The 20,309-nt window shown below is 35.8% G+C and overlaps 1 protein-coding gene across 1 annotated transcript in view; it reads left to right on the top strand.

The window, feature by feature from the left end:
* The window catches only part of ARHGAP15 (Rho GTPase activating protein 15), a 666,367-nt gene that overhangs the window by 129,986 nt on the left and 516,072 nt on the right, over window positions 1-20,309 (top strand). The window contains exon 6 of the mRNA XM_036320866.1: window positions 5,558-5,647. Coding sequence (XP_036176759.1) covers window positions 5,558-5,647 — 90 coding nt within the window. The remainder of the gene's footprint in view (window positions 1-5,557; window positions 5,648-20,309) is intronic.

The following is a 20,309-nucleotide window of genomic DNA, read 5'->3' as shown; positions in this document are numbered from 1 at the left end:
GGACAACCAAGTATTTATTCAGAAAAATGGGTTTAGTTGGGAAAAACAAAGAATTGCAATTTGGAACATGCATTCTAATGGTGAACCACATACAAGTCCAAAAAAAATCAAAGGAGAGGGAAGTTTTTTTTTATGGACTTGGGAGGGGCTATTGTAAATAAATAGTTTGTTTAAGGAAACTTAAAGTTTGAAGTATACCGACTTTTCTTTTAATTTTTAAATTATTATTTTTATTTTTAATTACAGTTGGCATTTAGTATCATTTTGTATTAGTTTCAAGTGTACAGCATAATGGTCAATTACATAATTTACAAAATTTTGTCCTGATAATTCTGGTACCCACCTGGTACCATACATAGTTATTATAAAATTATTGACTATATTCCCTATGCTTTACTTTACATACCTGTTTTGTAACTGTTTTGTAACTACCAATTTGTCCCACATAATCCCTTCACATTTTCATCCAGCCCTCCAATCCTCTTCCCATTTGGCTACCCTCAGTTTATTCTTTCTATCTGCGAGTCTGTTTCTGTTTTGTTTGCTTATTTTGTTCTTTGGATTCCACATATAAGTGCTATACGGTATTTGTCTTTCTCTATCTGACCCATTTCACTTTGCATAAGTCCATCCAGGCTGTCACAAATGGTAAGTGTAATGACTTTTTATTGGCTGAGCTGTTACTGAACAAGGAGGAATCTTTTCTTCCTCCTGCTGGAGATGCAAGATGAGTCTCTTCCTGTTGGGGTCAGTTGTGTGCATTGAGTGACACCTGTGAGAGTTCTCCCTTCTAGCCTCCTGACTCCATTTTAAATGAATTTTCTGTTTATTAATTTTCTCAGTACTTAGTTAGAAAATATAGTTCTGCCACATAAGAAGGAGCTGAGGTTCAGAAGAACGCTGAAGGAGTCAACATGTTATAAGTAATGGATCAGACACAGGCAAATCTAAAACCCATAGGAAGTGTGTAGACTATGAGGAATAATGAAGGCCTAGAATAGTAAGCCAAGGATTGCCAGCATTTACAAGTCAGTGAAAACAACAACAACAATAATAACAACAGAGAAGGAAGGGGATAAAGGGTGAAAGAAGAATCTGGAAGAAGATGCCTGATAGGTCCAAGGGGCATACAACTCCTAGCCAGGTTAGAATGTGCTTTCTTTAATGAGAACAAAGCAGTCAAGGTTGAAAGAACATGATCAATATTTCTTATAACTATAGCTAGTCTCCAATATTCTATTTGTGCCCTTAACAGAATAAGCTGGTATAGAGTTAGGACCTAGAAGGAAAAAAACATACAAAAAACAAACAAAGAAAAGCTTGTGCCTCATTTCCTCTGAGACAAAACAGGACATGCCTGTGAGTTGTCTGTGCAATGGACAGCACCAACAGGCCCAATACTTTAATGTTTGCATATGCCGCTGTTATCCCAAGCATGGAAGTTCATTAGATAGGTGGACCAGAGTCACAGACCCACATTCATAATTCTGGGAGCCAAGAGGGAGAATGAGAAATGATAGCAGAACGAGGAAATAAGAAACGTGAACTTTTATTTTTGGACTTAAAAAGGGCATAAAGGGAGTTAGTAGGAGGAAAGGGTAGATGTAGGAAAGAGCCCATGGATATGTTGTGATTAGGAACTTGGGTCTTGGAGTCAGAAAAAAGTGAATACATACCTCAGCTCAGACACTGATTAAGTGTGGGAGCTTATGTAAGGCACTTGCCCACTCCCTGCTTGAGTTTCTTCACATGTAAGTTAAGGCAATAATAACTTCACATTGTTGTAAAGAATACATGAGAAATTGATATAAAACTTTCAGAGGGCAAGACGTATAGGAATTTATCAAAGTTTATTTTGGTTGGTTTGTTCATTTTGATCACACAGGCTAACCAGGAAAGTGGGAAGAATTGTGAGTGTTCTAACACCAGGGCTGACCTCTGTGAATTAGGGGAAAATTTGATGGGCTCATTTGAAAGAGAGAACAGTGTTATGAGACTGTGACCAGGAACACATAAAAAGTTTGCCAAGTTTCATGACATTAGACTTGGCAATGGTTTCATGGATATGTTAAATGTCCTTATCATAACAATAAAAAAAAGTTTTGCTAAGTAAAGACAAAAGCCTATTTGAAGAAAGCAGTCATTATTTGTAATGTTATTATACTGAGTAGTCAAAAGTTATTTTTCCAGAATTAGGGAGCACAAGGAAGATTGTATAACAATAAAAAGTGAATGAAAGAGAGGAATGGATCATTGAATGCAGGACAGACACAGACAGACAGACTGACACTGATGGGGAGAGAGGCTGATGTGGCTGCTGAATCAGGGACATAGGCCTGAATGTGAAAGGAAGTGAAACCAGGAAAAGCCTGAGAGTCTGGGAGAATGCACAAAGGTCTGCTGCTCCAGTAATATCAAAAGCAACATAATAGGATGGGAGTGAGGAAAACTCAGAAAGCGGAATTTGTTAGATGAGCAGCTGATAGAAGATTGTTAAAGTGGAGAGCAGGTGAAGCAGTGAGCTCATGAAGAACATAAGGATGGAGCAAGGTCCTGAAAGAGCACCAGGAGGGGACAGAGTTTGCATTGAGATACACCCAATGTAGAGTGGCTGGTACATTGACACATGATAGATATGCAATAAATGCTTATTGAGTGATTCTGGGAAACCCTAGGTTTAATCCATATGAGTCCATTAAGCTGGTTATTACTTTTCCAAATCACAAAGCAAAAAGTGTTTAACCATTAAACCAAATACAAATTTTAATTGTTGTCAAATAGGTAATTTTAAGGCACCCAAACCTTCCTTTGAAGGCACAAAAGCTAGCTGCATTTTGGTATTTTTCCTTCATTCATGAGTTCGGCAAATGTTCATTGAACAACAGCTATGTGCCAGGCACTGTTCCATACATTGGGGAAAATAGTGGAGGAAAAGGCAAAGGAGGCCCTGGCTCCTGGAGTTTGATTCTAGTGGGAGAACAGACAGCGTATAAAAATATATATGTTAATTTCAGCGAGGAGGAGGGCTGTGGTGAAATTGAAACAAGTAGTGAGATAGAGAGTAATCAGGAGTGCTGAAATGCCACTCTTCTATATGACAGTCAGAGAAGACCTCTGACAAGGTGACATTTGGTTGGGATCTGATGGATAAAAGTCAGCCATGTGAAGATTGGGAGGTATTCCAGGTAAAGCGGTGGGAAGATCTTCTCATGGGAAGATCAAACTTAACAGAGAAGGAGAGAAACCACATCAATATGTCTGTATTATAGTATGAAAGGCATCTTTCCCCAAAATATGACATGTTTTAACATAAGTATGATTGTAGTGTAAATTCCGTTTTCAAGGACTACGTAGTGGTTAGGAACAGACTCTGGCGTGATACTGATCACATTTCAATCCTGGCTCCTCCTTTGCTACCTATTTTACCCAGAAAGTTTACCTAACCACCTTGAAATGTTTTCCTACCTGTAAAATGGTGATCACAGTACCTACCTCATACAGTTGTTTGGTTAAATAAATGGATAGTTATGAAAAATGCTTCTTGTACAAAATAATTCCATCTTTGTTTCCCCTGACTGCACTCTATGGGAAAGGAATCTCTTTGGTTGCATAATCTTAATGGTTATTTTGTTGATTCTGAGTATCCTATAATTTAATTAACTGAAGAAAAAGCAGGTTGTTTTGTAACTTTGCCATGTCATAACTCACTTGACAATGATCATTTGCATGGTTCGATATGTTGCACAATTATGATCACCTGAGCTGTAGAGTGTGTATGGACCAGTAAAAATATTTCACTAACTGAGCATCTATAAGGGGCATGCTCATCTTGGTTGGAGTCTCATGAGATTATTACCAAATAACAAAAGAAAGATATGCTATCAGTGGCTGTCCTGCTAGCTGAATTTATCCGGAAGGAAAGTTATGCTTGAATTGTACAATGTTTCAAAAAACCCCACAATTTTATTGAGTTGCCAAAAAAGATCCTCACAATTTAGTATTTCTAAAAACACAGACTTCTGGCTTTTTCTGAAAATAGTCTATTTCTATTAAACTGATAGAATGGATCATAGTGGCTACGAGGCAACAATTGTGCAGAGATTTAACATTTTTACCAATCTTTGATAATTTCATGTTTGAGCCTAACGTTTATACTGTTAAAAACATTGTCTAAAAATAACATAAGCCTTATATACAAAAATTGTATTCTATGACAAACGGTTTGAGAAAAGTACTGCATTTATAGAGAAATCTAGAGTAACTCAGAACATAGAAAAATAGTGGAGTCTTTGAAATCTGGCTTCACTTTCTTTAAAAATTGTTAAGAAATTTCACAAACTAGTAAGCTTTTGCTTAATATTTGGAGTTATGCAAATGTAAACTTATATAAGTATGATTCATTTGAACCAAATGAAGATATGAAGAGGCAAGTATAAATGATATTCTCATTAATTGAGTATTGTGAATTAAAGAAGTAAAACAGCTTTTAAGTAACACCCACACTGTACTGGGAAAAAGGAAGCATATGCTGTAATCTACTTGATCTAAGTTAAATTTTTTTAAATACAAATAAACATATACTTATGTGTATAATCTTAAAAATCTGAAAAGTAAATTTCTGAGATACACAGTTGCCACCTAAGAAATATTGATTACATTTGTTCCTTTTACAGCTTTATTGGCATGTAATTGACAAATAACTGTATAAATTTAAGGTGTACAATATGATGATTTTAAATACATACAAGGGGAGTAAAAGTAGGTTTACAATTCTGAGTACACAAAACACAGAGTTTATTATTAATTGTTGTATTATTTTCTATACAAACAACTGTTAATCTACTTTTGCACCACCCTGTATATATTGCAAAATTATTACCACATTAAAGTTAGTTAACACATCCATCACCTCATATGGTTACCTGTGTGTGTGTGTGTGTGTGTGTTTGTGTGTTCATGTTTGTAATGTGAAACCTTATAATCTACTCTCTTAGCAACTTTCAAACATACAGTACAGTGTCAATTATTTTAATTACGCTGTACTTTTGATCCCCAGAACTTATAGCTAAAGGGTTGTACCCTTTGACCAACAACTCTCCATTTCCCTAACCCATGATAACTACACTCTGTTTCTATGAGTTTAATCTTTCAGATTCTAAATATATGTGAGATAATGGCGTATTTGTCTTTCCCTGTCTGACTTAGTTCACACCATTTAGGTTTATTCATGTTGTCACATATGGCAAGATTTCCTTCTTTTCTATGGCTGAATAATTTTTGCAGAATGTGTGTGTGTGTGTGTGTGTGTGTGTGTGTGTGTGTGTGTGTGTGACATTTTCTTTATTCATTCATTCATTGATAGACGCTTAGGTTGTTTCCATGCCTTGGCTATTGTAAATAATACTGCAAAGAACATGAGGGTTCAGATATCTCTTTGAAACTAAAAAAGAAAGGCTTTAGATCATAAATATGTATAGCTGCTAACTCAATAAATTTCTTTCTGACATGCATCACCAATGTTGTATGCTTTTTATTCTTATTTCATTTTTATTTACAGAAAACTGGGCACAAACCAGAAAGTGTGGATTTGTGTGGAGCACATATTGAGTGGACCAAGGAAAAATCAAGCAGAAAGAATGTCTTTCAGGTAAGAGCGTTACATATATTCAGTTTATCCCTGTTCCTTCTGAATCTGAGGTATCTAGGTAATCAAAATAAGACTACCTTGTTGCGACATTTTCATTTGCAACTAGTTGTGCAAAAGTCATTGTGAAAAAACCGACTCCTTTTCTTCTGTTGAATTTTGATTTGTTTGTTGTCATTCAAAATTCAAAAGTCATTGAATTTTACAATGTATGTGCTAGACGTTTGGGGTTCAAACCTAGAATGCTTGACTTAGATTTGTAGAGCTTTCAGACATACATAAGTAAGATTCACTAATTATAATAAACTATTTGCATTCATTGTCATTTCTCCCATCTTGTCATAAATTACACTTACCAGTGTGCTTTAGGGGGATATAGAGATCTGAACAGCTATAAAAATTGGACCTTATCATATTGCATAATTAGAATTTTTGGACAAATAAATGTTATTAATAATTCAATCATGTTTCATTGAATGGAAAGAACAGATGAAAGTAGTGAAAAATAGTAAATGGAAAAACTTAATATTTAACAGATGATGTTACTAAAATCCCTTTGGCAATTAATAACTTTAAATTATGGAGGTTGATCTTTTTCTATTTTATGTGAGGTTTAATTCATTTTTATATTCCAAAGTAACCAATAGCTTTATGGGTATATTTTATAATTTATATAATTTAGTATCCAAGAAAGTGGATTATTATAATTAATATATTAAATGTCTTCAAAGAATATTTTGACTCTTGAAGAAAAATCAGTTCTCTTCTTAAATGCATCAATGAAATTAATATATTGGGTCTTATAGAAGTATAGTTTGGTGACATTTCTATCTGAATTCTAACTAGAGAAAAATAACTGGTTTCTAGTTTGTTCTGTACTTTTCAGATGCTAATTCAGCTTTATCCAAAAAATTTTGACCCAGGTTAATTTTTTAAATCACTTTTAACTATTAAAATTAGTTAACACATCCATCACCTCATATGGTTACCTGAGAATAAATTATGTTTAGAATAAATTATTTTTCTGGTCCTAGTATTATTCTATTTAGGTATTCCCTTAGATATGATAATGTTATTTATAAAAAAAAGAACAAAAAAGAAAGAATGAAAAGCTAAACATACTTGCCTAGAAATCAAGACTAAAGCCAAACGTGATTAGAATGTGCATTTTCAGAATCAAGAGGAAAAATAAATTTTGTTTTAAAATAAGGAATTGTGGGTCAATTTCTTATTCTTTGTGCTATTTCGCCATAAATAACAAAAATTAGAGGTTATTATCCTAGCCTCTATGACAACACAGGTGGTCAGTATGACTAATTCTGAACTGGATTGTGTGAGCTGAGTGGTTGAGTTTTATTTGTATTGTGAGTTTAGCATCCTAGTTATCAATGTTATAAAATAAAAACAAAAGTTTGACATAGATATAATTCTTGAACAACAGAAACTCTTAAAGTTGGGCTAAAGCAGCCTTTTTATAGTTCCTTCTGTTTATCTTATGAAGAATTAAATTAGATTACAAATAAAGATGATAGTCAGATATACATATGATATATATAGGGCTGCAAATATTGATGAAAAATATTTATGTATAATTTTACATAGATAAGAACATAAAACATAGATAGACAGGTATGCATAGCCCACAGGCACAAACAACAGTGTGGTGAAGACCTAGGAGGAAAGGGTTCTGGGTGGAGGGAGTCAATGGGAAAAAAGGGTGGACATCTGTAATACTTTCAACAATAAAGATAAATTTTTAAAAAACAGACATTTAAGCTACCTATATTTATGATATGCATCATCCTAACCTTTTCTGAACATGAAAAACCATCTCTTACTTGTTTTTCATATTTCTGAATATAGGTATTTCCAAATATATTAAAAACTATTCTCACTTTGAGTCACTTTTTGGAGGTGACAATCTTGCCACCTAGTTTTGTCTGTAAGGTACCTGAGCAGTTCCTGGGACCTCAGTGTTCTTACATCCATTTTATCTTTTATTTTTTGTCTGGTTGTATTTAGTCTAAGAGGTGACTATAAGGATGTTGTGAACATAATTAACAGAAGATCCAAATTTCCTTGTCTGCTTTTTCTTTTCGGGGTGAATCATGTGATTTTTCTGGACATGCTGAAATCTTTTTGTCATCTAAACACATGAGATTAAGTCAGATTTACTAATAGGTAGTCGTAGATGCAGACTATGGATGTATGCCTTCTGAGAAAAACAATATAAATAGCTTTTATAGTCCTGTTAACAGAAAAGCATTGGGAAGGATTTGCCAGAGAGCTAAATCTAGATGACTTGCATCAATATTTGATTAGATACATTAGCTGGTCTAACTCTCAAATGATCAGAATAAACATGATTATACTTCAAAAACATGGTATTAAGACATTGTTGGATGTTTGAATGTGTGCGTGTGCAAGGGTTTCATTACCTACAGAGTAATGAAGTGTTTCTTCCTGTCTGAAGGAGACCATCATAGCTTTGGCTGATGTGCTACTCAGAAATAGCTTTAGACTTCCAACTTTGAATTAGGCTTGGTGCTCAATCTCAGTCCATGAATTATAGATTACAGATAGCAAATGGCTATTGAGAGTTTTGGTTCAAGAAAAATCAAAGATGAGAAAAATTAGAAATAATTTAAAATTTGAAATCTGTCCTTGAAAAGTTGATGGATTAGTAGTTATATGCTACATAATTACAGTGTCTGCAGAGAAGTCAAACTTAAAATGAATAGGAAAACAAACAGAAAATTATGTGCCTGAGATATGTTTGAAAGACTCAGATGCACACAATGGTGACCAAAAAAAAGGTAAGGGTTTCATTTATTTTGTTCTTTTGTACATGCCATTTGGACATTTGAGTTGTTCATTTTCTTTTTGTATTAGAAGCCAAAATTCCTTCATATTCAAAGTTGTATTCAACTCTTGATATAGATTCAATCTTATTGATTGGTACATGACAAAATAAGAGAGACAACATTGAGTATTAAGGCTTGGTATTCAACAACTCTCAGTAACTCAGAATAATTCTTTCTGGCTGAGTTAAAGAATGCATTTTATAACAACACTCTTTGGCCCAATTGTTACTTCTTAATAATAAACGATACATTTTTTAAAAATTGTTAGCAACACCTATAATGAAGTATATGCAGACAAGCCATATTATGTGTTTAAAAGTATATGTGTACTGCCCTGGTTGGGTGATTCAGTTGGTTGGCGTGTCATTCTATACACCAAAAAGGTTATGGCAGGGGTCCTCAAACTATAGCCTGTGGGCCACATGCAAATACAAATATTGTATTTGTTCCCATTTTGTTTTTTTACTTCAAAATAAGATATGTGCAGTGTGTATAGGAATTTGTTCATAGTTTTTTTAAAAACTATAGTCTGGCCCTCCAACGGTCTGAGGAACAGTGAACTGGCCCCCTGTTTAAAAAGTTTGAGGACCCCTGGGTTATGGGTTCAATTCTGATCAGGGCACATAGCTAGGTTGTGGTTTCAATCTCTGCTCAGGGCATATTGGGAGGCAACCCAGTGGTGCTTCTCTCCCACCTTCTTCTTCTCCCTCTCCCTCTCCCTCTCCCTCTCCCTCTCCCTCTCCCTCTCCCTCTCCCTCTCCCTCTCCCTCTCCCTCTCCCTCTCCCTCTCCCTCTCCCTCTCCCTCTCCTTTCCTCTCTCTCTGAAATCAATTTAAAAGTATATATATATAGCTGTAGCCGGTTTGGCTCAGTGGCTAGAGCGTCGGCCTGCGGACTGAAGGGTCCCGGGTTCAATTCCGGTCAAGGGCATGTACCTGGGTTGTGGGCACATCCCCAGTAGGGGGTGTGCAGGAGGCAGCTGATTGATGTTTCTCTCTCATCGATGTTTCTAACTCTCTATCCCTCTCCCTTCCTCTCTGTAAAAAATCAATAAAATATATATTTTTAAAAAGTGTATATATATATATATGTGTGTATATATATATATGTGTGTGTGTGTATATATATACACACACACACACATATATATATGCATATCTATCTATCTACACCAATAAAAGAGAAACATGCAAATTGGTGTCACTCCGCTACACCCACCAGCCAATCAGAGCAAATATGCAAATTAACCCAACAAAGATGGCAGTTAATTTGCATATGCAGGCATGGAGTGAAAACTGAAGGCTCTGGCTGGAGTGAAGATTGATGAAGACTGAAGACTGAAGACTGAAGAGGCTTGGCTCTTCTGCTGCGGCCGAACCAAAGGCCCGGGTCCTGGGTGCTGGAGGAAAACCGGTGCCAGCAGCCAGGGGAAGGAAGGCCTATTGCGTGAATCTTTATGCAACAGGCTTCTAGTATAGTATATGTGCATCTATGTATATACCCACATCTAATAGCTTGACCTTAGGAAACAGTGACCATTTCCACACATATGACCAAACACAGAAAGACACTTTGTACTTATAAAAGGTTATACCAGTTTTTAAGATAAACTAGTAAATGTTCATTGCTGCTAACTTTTGTTTAATTCCGCATTTAGCATAATTGTCAAGGACCATCACAAGTTTGATGTAGCTTGAGAAAATATTTAGGAACTGAGTGATTTGTAATGAACTGTGGTACGAGTTTTCTTAGTTAACTTAAGAGCAACCCTAGGTCTTCATCAGAGAAAGAGTGAATTAAAAGATTGATTTTCAAATCACATGTTTTAAACATTCTTGCTAAGTGCTAGTTTGCTCTTCAGTGTTTAGCCTGAAATTTAAAGCACTAAGGATTAAAAGGATTACAACATAATCTTAAATAATCCTAAATGCCATTTACAGAGAGATAGTGTAATAACTAAATAAAACCATGTTAAAGGATGGCATTCCTGTCAGGCAATGTCATAATACAAACTGCTTTGTCTCATCTCCCCTTTCTCATGGAAACATCAGGCATTTACAAAGCTTTTCCGCTGGAAGTTCAATTGAGAAAATGACTGCAAAGTACTTTAAAACAATCACTGATTTTTTTTAACTTTTAATATCTCCTTGTTTTAAAGTTACAGAAAAATTTTCCCTTAGGTTTTCTTTTTTCCTTTGAGCATAAGGCTCTCTGAGTAAAACATTTTTGAAAGTCAGGGCATGGGTTCATGGAATGGCTACCAAATAGGTAGATACATCTCAAAAATATTCCCCACCTCCAGGGAGCTACCCCCTTATCCTATATAATAAAATCGTAGTATGCCAATTGTCCCCTCGACCTTGAGTTCTCCCAGGAGTTTGACCAGGGGACAGGGCCAGCTGGGGGAAGGGAGGGAGGCCCCAGCCAGCAACCGGCAGTCACTAGAGACCCTACTAGTGCACGTGCACTGGGCCTCTAGTTAAAGATAAGATGGTCTCAAGCACTGTAATGGATTCCATGGCATTTAATTTAGCACTTAAATATTTTTTACCCCTGTCATGTAAATTAATTTTGTCTTCCCAAAGAAAATACAAATTCCGAGTCCTTACTATAGTCCATACTGCTTTATGCTTATTAAACCAGAGGATTGGACACCTTTTAACTAATCCAATGGTTAATGCTAATGCTAGAGTTACATTCTTTTAGTAAAAAATATGTATATATATATTGTCATAAAAAATTTTAGGAAATATTGTCCACAATATAGGCTCAGTACTCCCAAATGATGTTCAAAGTGTCAACCCTATTCCCTTTTGTAAATAGAGGGATAAAGAATAAGTGGAATAAGCCAGTCAGAGAAAGATAAATATCATATGCTTTCATTTGTGTGTGGAATCTAATGAAGAAAGTAAACAAAATAAAAACAGACTTATAGATAGAGAACAGACTGGCAGATATCATAGGGGTGGAGTGTTGGCAAGGGAGAGGGGAGGTTGGCTAGGTGAAGGAATTAAGCAAAAAAAGAAGGAAAAAAACCCTCACAGACACAGAAGGCAGTATAATGGTTACCAGAGGGAAAAGGGGCTGGGGGCAGGTAGAAGACGGTAGAGGGGGATACATGATGAAGGAGGCTTGGTTTGGGGTGGTAAACACACAATACCATATACAGATGATGTATTATAGAATTGTACACTTGAAACATATAATTTTATTAGCCAATGTCACCCCAATAAATTCAATAAAAATTCACAAATAAATCCTTATTAATGAAATTAACAAAAGAAAAATACTGTTTCCTTGGTCCTTTTCAATAAAACATATAAGAAAGTAGATGATTACTCACTTAAAATAATTAAGTAGTTTCTACTCGAAAGCTTTACCTTTTTTTCAGAGCCCGGCGGTGACTAGGCCTCAGTTGTACTGAGTTTCCTTTAAATATAAAAAAAAAAAATTAAAGTTTACCCATGAACGTGCAGTGCACTATCTATCAATTGTGTGCTTTAAATAAGATAATTCTACTATTAATGCAGTATAGCTGATTGGAACTATATCTATTGCCACTTGAAAAAAAAATTGATGACTCAAGAAGAGAAAAGCCTTCTCCTCTCCCAGTACCAATTGATAACCTCAACAAAAGTCACAGCCACATTTCCTGGACTTGAGTTTCTCTTTTAATAAACATATAAATATCTCAGGGGAACAGGCTCTATCCCTCAAAGTTAAGTATATTTCAGAATAGGTTTATCATTACATGTATGACTTTTCTGACTTTGGATGGAGTATTCTGGCTATAAAATATATTAAACATATTCATGTCATATTTCCCATGGATATGTTTTACATTTAGACATAATTTGGTTGTTCTTGCTGATCTGAATATGTCTTAGCTTAAAATGTTCAAGTACCACTTAAGTTTATTAATGCAAAGATAATTTAATAACATCTTGGAAAATGTTATTTTAAGCCAAAAAGAAAACTACTGGTATTTTGCTTTTATCCATTTCCCTCTGTTAAAAGTGGTGTCTTAAAAAAAAAAACTAAGCTTTTACCAATTTTCTCTCTCATTTTTCACTGCTTTAGTTAGACTAAATGTAAAGGGTGATTCTTCACATTCATATATGCATTAGATTTTAAGTAAAGCTGGTTTCACTTTAGAGAATTATTCACAGTATCTTAAAAGGCATGGCATTAAAAATAAACCAGAGTAAGAGCAACATTAATATCTAATACGGTTGGTTTTTTTGCTTTCTAGCTTGTCCCCAAACGTTTTTTCTGCTTATTAGATATTCATTCATCGCTTAGAAGGTGCAGTGGAGAGAGTGCACTGGGGACATGTGTTCTAGTTTGGGCTCTGTCAGTTGTATTCTTATGTAGAACCCAGAGCAGGATCCCTCCTCCAACCTACAGTTTTTCACCCCAAAGAAATCAGAAATAACAGTCCCTACCTCATCTGCCTTCCTGCTGTACGAATGCTAAAATGAAACAATATTGTTTCTGACAGCAACTCTGAATGACTGATTTTAGTATTAATACAACAGGGTATTAATATTCATATACTAACTACATCCTCTCACAACACTTTGAGGGTAGTTCCAGAGGTGAATTTTGTAGGAATCTGGATAGGAAAGGTAGATATCCATGAAATACAACTCAGGACTTCTCCACTTCTATTCTCTGTACGGCGTTGTGAACTTGACCAATAGACCAAGACTTAGACTGACTGTGACAAAAATCTTTTCATTCACTGTGTAACTAAGAAAATGTGTCCTCAAAACTTACTGAATTTATTTGTAATATTCTATTTTATAAATAGTGTAATTAACATAATATCTAGTAAATGTAGGTTGATTAATTACTGTCTTACCCCAGTTAATACTTTAAGAAAATCATTTTGCACTGAAAGCTTCTACCAAGCTATTGATAGCAACTTGCAAAAGGTCACTTAGAGATAAATACAGAAACTATGCTCCCAAATGAGACACAATGGCAACTTTTTTTATTCTTCAACTGAGATATCAGAACAATACTTTTTTTTTATTAAAGGGGAGGAAATATGATTATTTTTATGATTTGGGCTTTATTTTTGCCAGTGGGATTACACAGGAGAATTTGATGAATGGAGTGATATAATTTTATAATTGGAGCTTTGATTTAGGAATATTAATGTCAGGAGTACTTAAGATTTACTGCAAAAGAGAGAGCCTGGGGGCAGGAAATAAAATTGATCAGAATCTAAGGTGAGACCTAAAGAGCATGTTAGTCTGACCGATGAAAGGAAAAACAGAAACAAGTTTGATGGATGGAAAGTACACCCCCTCAAAGGAGACATGCCTACTTGTTCAGACCATGTGACTTAGAAACAACTGTCTTTTTGCAGATTTAATTTTTAAGAAATGATAAAAACTCTCTTTATAAAAAATGTATAATCTCAAGTATAGAATTAACACACTGATAAATTGAGTATATATTATTAGAGGAAACAATTGCAAGTGTATGCTGCCTGATGACCCCATGGAGCTTAGTGGACTGTGAGCATATGTCCTCATTTGCACATTTCTTTATTCCACTAACTACTAACAGGTATGATGCTATCTTTCTCTATTTCTTTTTGAAAGGTCATCAAAGCAGAACGCAACTGGGTGACAGTAAAACTGACAATAGCCCTATTATTAAACTTTAGTCCCAAATTAACTAAGGGAATCAAGATTTTAGAATTTCAAAATGAAATAAAATAAATCAAAATAAAAAATGTGAAGAAAATGTCAACTTGGCTTCTGATACTTCTAAAATTTTAGTAGAAGAATGTCTGCATGTGTTCTGATGAGCTAAGGTCACTGGTTAACCCTCCTCACACTGCCTTCTGCAATAGCTCACTCTGTCTGCTCAAAGCTGAGTGGTGCACTTAGAATACATTCTGGATTTTAGTGTGACACCAGGCTAAATGAAACATGTTGCTCTTCATGTATTGAAATCATGATGTAACCCTTCTCTTTTCATGGAACGTACCCTGTATCTTGATGTGTTGGAAAATCTGGCATGATAGTCGCTGTGACCTGCTGGGCTGACAGTGCAGTCCCCCAAGTCCACAGAGCCACCGTGAGACTAACTGAGCTGCATGGAATCAAACATGGGACTTCAGGCCATATGCCCTATCTGAGCAAAAGCCAGCACTGCCAATGGGGGATTGCATGGAATCGAAGTAAAGTCATCAAGTGTTATGGTTTTGCCATTTGTGATTTTCATCTTGTAAAGATACTGCATTGATGCTGGCCAGACAACATTCAGACCAACAGATCCCTTTTTTCTATCTATTTCAAAATATCTTTTATATTTTTTTAAATAGAGCAGCCATGTTTATTTCATGCTGAACATGATTATTTTTTAATAGCAAACAGGCCTCTTCCAGAAAAAGGAACAGTTTAATCCCTAAAGCTGGTACATAATAGATGGGGCCAGTAAATGGTATCACATTTTACAGCTTGCCCATAAGGATGACACAGGGTGATATAAAATTGAGAGCTTTTGGATAGTGTAGGATCACTGGCAGATAAATCACCAAAACCATTCAGATTTTAGAAACATAAGGTAATGAGGCTGGATCTGAAGGCAAGAGAGAGAAAAATATATATCTATATAATACATCACACACACACACACACACACACACACACACTCACAGTGTTTACATGTCACAAGCCACTGAGCAGGAGAAAAATCTGGGCAATGGTGAGCAAAACTTTCGAACCTCATAGCAATGTTTAAAGCAGTATAATAAAATAACCAAGAGAACATCCATAAACAAAGGCTTGAAATGAACATAAGATAAAGAAACACTAGTTTAAGATGAAGAGAAAGTGCCAGCCCGCATACAGAACTGCAGAAGCCACTTGTGGAATCTGTGCACAAAATCTCTCAATATGTGAGTTAAACTCATTACTCAAAATTTAGTAGAAAAGAAATACTCAAAAGTAAGACTTTAAGACACTGAACAAATGTCAGGATTCTCGGTATTTGAGGAGGAGAGGAGGCAGCTCTTATTTTTATCTTAACAAAACAGGATGTTGAGAGATGAGCTAAGTGAAACAATGAAATGAAATGCCTGACGGTGGGGAGAACTAGGAAGGAAGCTGTTTAACTGTTTTCAGATAACAGATGAGAATGAGGTGACTTGACCATGAGTTCAGAGGAATCTTGTTTTAGTAGAGAGCTACTAGATTCTTGGCCTTAGGCCCGTCTATTTGCCTAACATTTTATTTCTAGCACTAGGAGAAATTAATAGTCTGACATCCTTGGTAGACATGTACAAACCAAAAAAAATCTACAGTGGCGAAATTAGCAAAATGCCTCTAAGAGCTCCAAAATGAAAAAACAAAAAACAAAAAAACACGCTAATATTGAGGTTCCCTTCTTAAATAATTTAGACCTTGATCATTGTCTTGTTTGTTTTAAATATATTTTTCTTGATTTCAGAGAGGAAGGGAGAGGGAGAGAGAGAGAGGGAAACATCAGTGATGACAGAGAATCATTGATAAGTTGCCTCCTGCATGTCCCCTACTAGGAATTGAGCCTGCAACCTGAACATGTGCTCTGGTGCATATGTCAAGGCTCAATCACTGAGCCATGCAGGCTGGGCTGATCATTTTTTGTTGGTGTTTTGTTTTTGTTTTTTCATGAATTTAAGCAATGCTTCATTATCAAAATTATCACACCCATGATCAAGTAGAAGGCAATCTTCTAAAATCTGAGCTCTGTGATCAATTTGAAATCAATTCGTGGAAAGGGAGGCCATGAACACGCTTTTGATGTGTAGGATATACCAAAGAGGGTGGCAGGAAATGATGTGAAGCCTTTCTCTTTTGACAGTTACACTGGAACATTTACAACCACAGATGTTATTTGTCCATCAGAAAGGAAAATATTTGTTTCAAGCCACAGGCATTTTCTACCACAATATCAAAATGAAATTCAAAGGCAATTTAATGTGCAAGAACATAAATATTTTGGGGGTCCCAAACACTACTAGAAAGCATACTTCACAAAGTATAACTAATGAGATGAAAGGAGGATAGCTGGCTTTATGACGAACAAATCTGTCCTTCTAACCAAAGTCAGGATTGTTCTATGATTAACATAGGAAATCTTAGATGGACTGCACAGAGTGCTGCATTATTCATAAAAGCATTGCTGCCATCTGGTGGCTCGTTGGCGTTCCAGCATTGACTTTGCTGATTTGATTTGGCTGGGTGCTCTGGCGTGGTATTCAAAGGAGGGCTTTCCTTATGCTGTAAAATAAAAACATGAAATCCCTTGGCCCTAGATGTCATTCATCTGATGGCAGTCCTATCTCTCTGTCCTGTTGTAGAATGGAGGATTCAGGGAGGCAATGACACACTTATTGTCCTAACTGGGGATTTATATTTTCCATAGCTTATCCAAGGACGTTACTCTTGGCTGTTATTGACTGATGCATTTTATCGACACTCGTTCTGTTAGCAAATAAATATGTAGTCAAATATTAGGAAGATTTATTGAGTCTAAAGATACACTGTATTGCTGAAATAAGAATATACATGAGATTCTGTAATCACTCATTTGGATCCAAGCACGAATTTATTTTAAGTTACTGCTCACTGAGTTACATTTTGGAAATAACATACTTTACAGTGTCAAAGAGAAATGTATAGGGTTTTATAAAACTCAAGATTTCTTCCCAGTCATTTAATTTTTATATTGAAGAAATCTGATTAATTGTTAATGATTCAGAGTCTATGAAGTCATCTTTCTTTGTGGATTTACAAATTAAATAACAAATATTATTCAGCTAACTCTGCACTTTTTGTAAAAAATAAAATAGTTAAAATGTAATTTAAGAAATTTTGACGATTCTGCATCATCAGTGTGTCAACACATTTTTAATCAGAAGCAATAAATTTATCTTTGCAATTTTAGTATATGTTTTAAGTTTCTAATAACTGTATATCTCATTCTATACAATGAAAATCCTGATCCTTAAAATGCATATTTATATATACCACAAGTCTTTGAAGATTATAGGAGATAATTGAATTAAAATTATCCTAGGAGGAAAGTTGAAGTTTAATCCTGAATTCTCAGTGATGATATTTAATAGTTAAGTTTCAGTTTCTATTGTATATTTGCCTGTATTAGTAAACCTATGACTTAGTAAAAGTCAGATAACAAAAAGCCATTGCACTAAATTTGGAAAATTATATCAAATGAATATTATTCCTTGCAAGAAAACTTATAAATACCTATTTTTAAAGTAAGACTATGGGTTTTATTTTTAAATTTTTGGATAAGTTTTTGCTGTGTGACTGCATATTTGATATTACCCTTGTTGCTAGCTACTTTTATGTAGTTTCACTTATGGAAGAGCTTTGCTAATCCCTCCTGAGAAGATTGTTCAATCCCCCCTCCCCCCCAATCCTCTGTTTCTATTTAGGAAGAGGATGTGAAAAAATACATATAAAAAGGAGAGTAACATTGATAATGCTTATGTCCCTCTGTCATTTGTAAGTATAAAATTTCAAGTAATTTATTCTCATAACTGATTTGGATACTACCCTATGGTAGCTTCTTATGGCTCCATAATAATGTCTATGGTCAAGATACCTTCAGGTTATATTCATAAGTTGCTAATGTTTGTTTTAATAACATTTGTTTTTTAGCAGCTTTTGCACCTACTTAACACAAAACACCCATTTAGTCAAGAGAATCATTCATATACTGTAATGAATGATGTCACCTTAAATTCTTTAGTGTGCTGGATGTTACATTTTATAATGGGGTATTTGATGATATATTTGTTTATTCTGAGTTTTATGACAGTGACAGCTGTATCTCAGTGGAAGAATGGTTTGTTGTTGTTTTTTTCTTTCTTAGGGAGTCAGCTTTGAATTCTGTTTAAGCAAATAGTTTTGCCATATATGTTCTGGCTGATGCTGGGTTCCCCTCTAAGCAAAGTTTGAGACTAAGAATCGTGTTGTAACAAGTTTATTTGGGAAGTGATCCCAGAAAGCAGGAATTCTGAACTAGCAGGAATGACACAGAACGAAGAAAGGGCACTACCAGGGCCGTTATTGAGTTGGTCACAGAGTGGTGAGGACACTTGACAGAATTCCAACCCAAGGGTCGACAGAATGAGGAAGCATTTTTCCACCAGCTTCTCACGCCATTGCTTTAAGGTTGATTCTGGATAGGATAATCATCATGACTCCTAGGCTGCACATCTGGGGATATGCCAAGAAGGCTCTTGCGGGTGTCCTACTCCATAGACTCAGAGAATATGTGTGGCAGAAGAGAAAAGATGTGGAGTGTGCTTGAGGAAGCTGTAGTCAGTTCAAAGGGGTTTGAAGCACACCCAGAATTGTTTACACTAGGTGCACCGTGAGTCACAGGTAAAGCCAAAAGGATGGGAAGATGGACACAAGAAATAATCCGGTGCAATCTAGTCCTTGCAAGTTGACTTGTACCTCATGTCTAATACATTGCTGAATCTCCAAGCTGGTGGCTGGCCTCAGTTTCTACAAAGATCTGCATGCCTGTGCCACCCAGGAGTCCACTGACATTCACAGACGTCTTTGTCTCCAATCTTCCAGACTGTCTGTCTCCTTCTAGGTCTCTGACCAATAGGTAGAGCCATTCTCCATTTTCTGGAAATCAGTCTGTGTTCTGACTGTGGGCTACACTACTGTCTATAAAGTAAACAAATTAAGTTTATTTTTTACAATTTTTCATCTGGGAAGGTTTCTCCTTCTCCTCACCGCTGTCTTACAGGATCACTCCAGGGTGGGCCTATGGTACTGCTACAGCACCCCCCTTTTTTTAATGCTCACCACCATATTGAAGTGACCCATACACAAATCAGGCTTGAGTATTTTTATCCTTCATCAGCTGGGTTTCAAGAGGCAAGGGTATAACAGTGACAGGAGATAAAATGGGAGTTTGAGCCATATGTTCATTAACTGATTTAGGTCCTCTGGACCTGCTTGGGCCACATTCTGAATATAGAATTTCCATCCATAGACCATTGCTCAATATTCTGATTCAGTGGGTTTGACAATGCCCAGGTCATCATGGGAAACTAAAGCCACACAGTCACTCGATGTCCTATGATCAGGTGCTCAGTCCCTATTCTAACCCAGCAGCTTCTTTTTAGTTGGTGAGGATTTCTTTACTGCAGGAGGCAAAGCCTTCCTCCACAGCCCTAGGGTCCTTTATTGCAACCAGCCACAGACTCCACAGCAACATTGTAAATCTAATTTCTCATTGACTTTTCTGAGTATTATGGCCAAAGAGTCATGGAGCTTGCACGATAGCCTGGCCTTGCTTCAGGCTTTGATGAGTTATGGCTGGTCCCCTTGGTGTATGACTGGCATCCAGAAATACTCCTACTGAACTTGATACTGACTCACCTAGTAATGGAGGTCTAGGATTTGTGGTCCTAACACTATATGAGAACATCTAAGTGTAACTCAGATTCCTGATGGTGAGCAAATACGTGATTGTTTTAAGCCACTTAATTTGGAGCTAGTTTGTTATAGAGCAGTGAAGGCGAACCTTTTGAGCTTGGTGTTTCAGCATTTTGAAAAACCCGAACTTAATTCTGGTGCCATGTCACATATAGAAATTTTTTGATATTTGCAACCATAGTAAAACAAAGATGTATATTTTTGATATTTATTTTATATATTTAAATGCCATTTAACAAAGAAAAATCAAACCAAAAAATGAGTTCGCGTGTCACCTCTGACACGCGTGTCATAGGTTCGCCATCACTG

This window comes from Myotis myotis, unplaced genomic scaffold (assembly GCF_014108235.1).
Source record: "Myotis myotis isolate mMyoMyo1 unplaced genomic scaffold, mMyoMyo1.p scaffold_m19_p_8, whole genome shotgun sequence".
NCBI classification, from domain to species: Eukaryota; Metazoa; Chordata; class Mammalia; order Chiroptera; family Vespertilionidae; genus Myotis; species Myotis myotis.
Note: the sequence above shows the minus strand (reverse complement) of the source record. Positions and strands in the feature narration are given on the sequence as shown.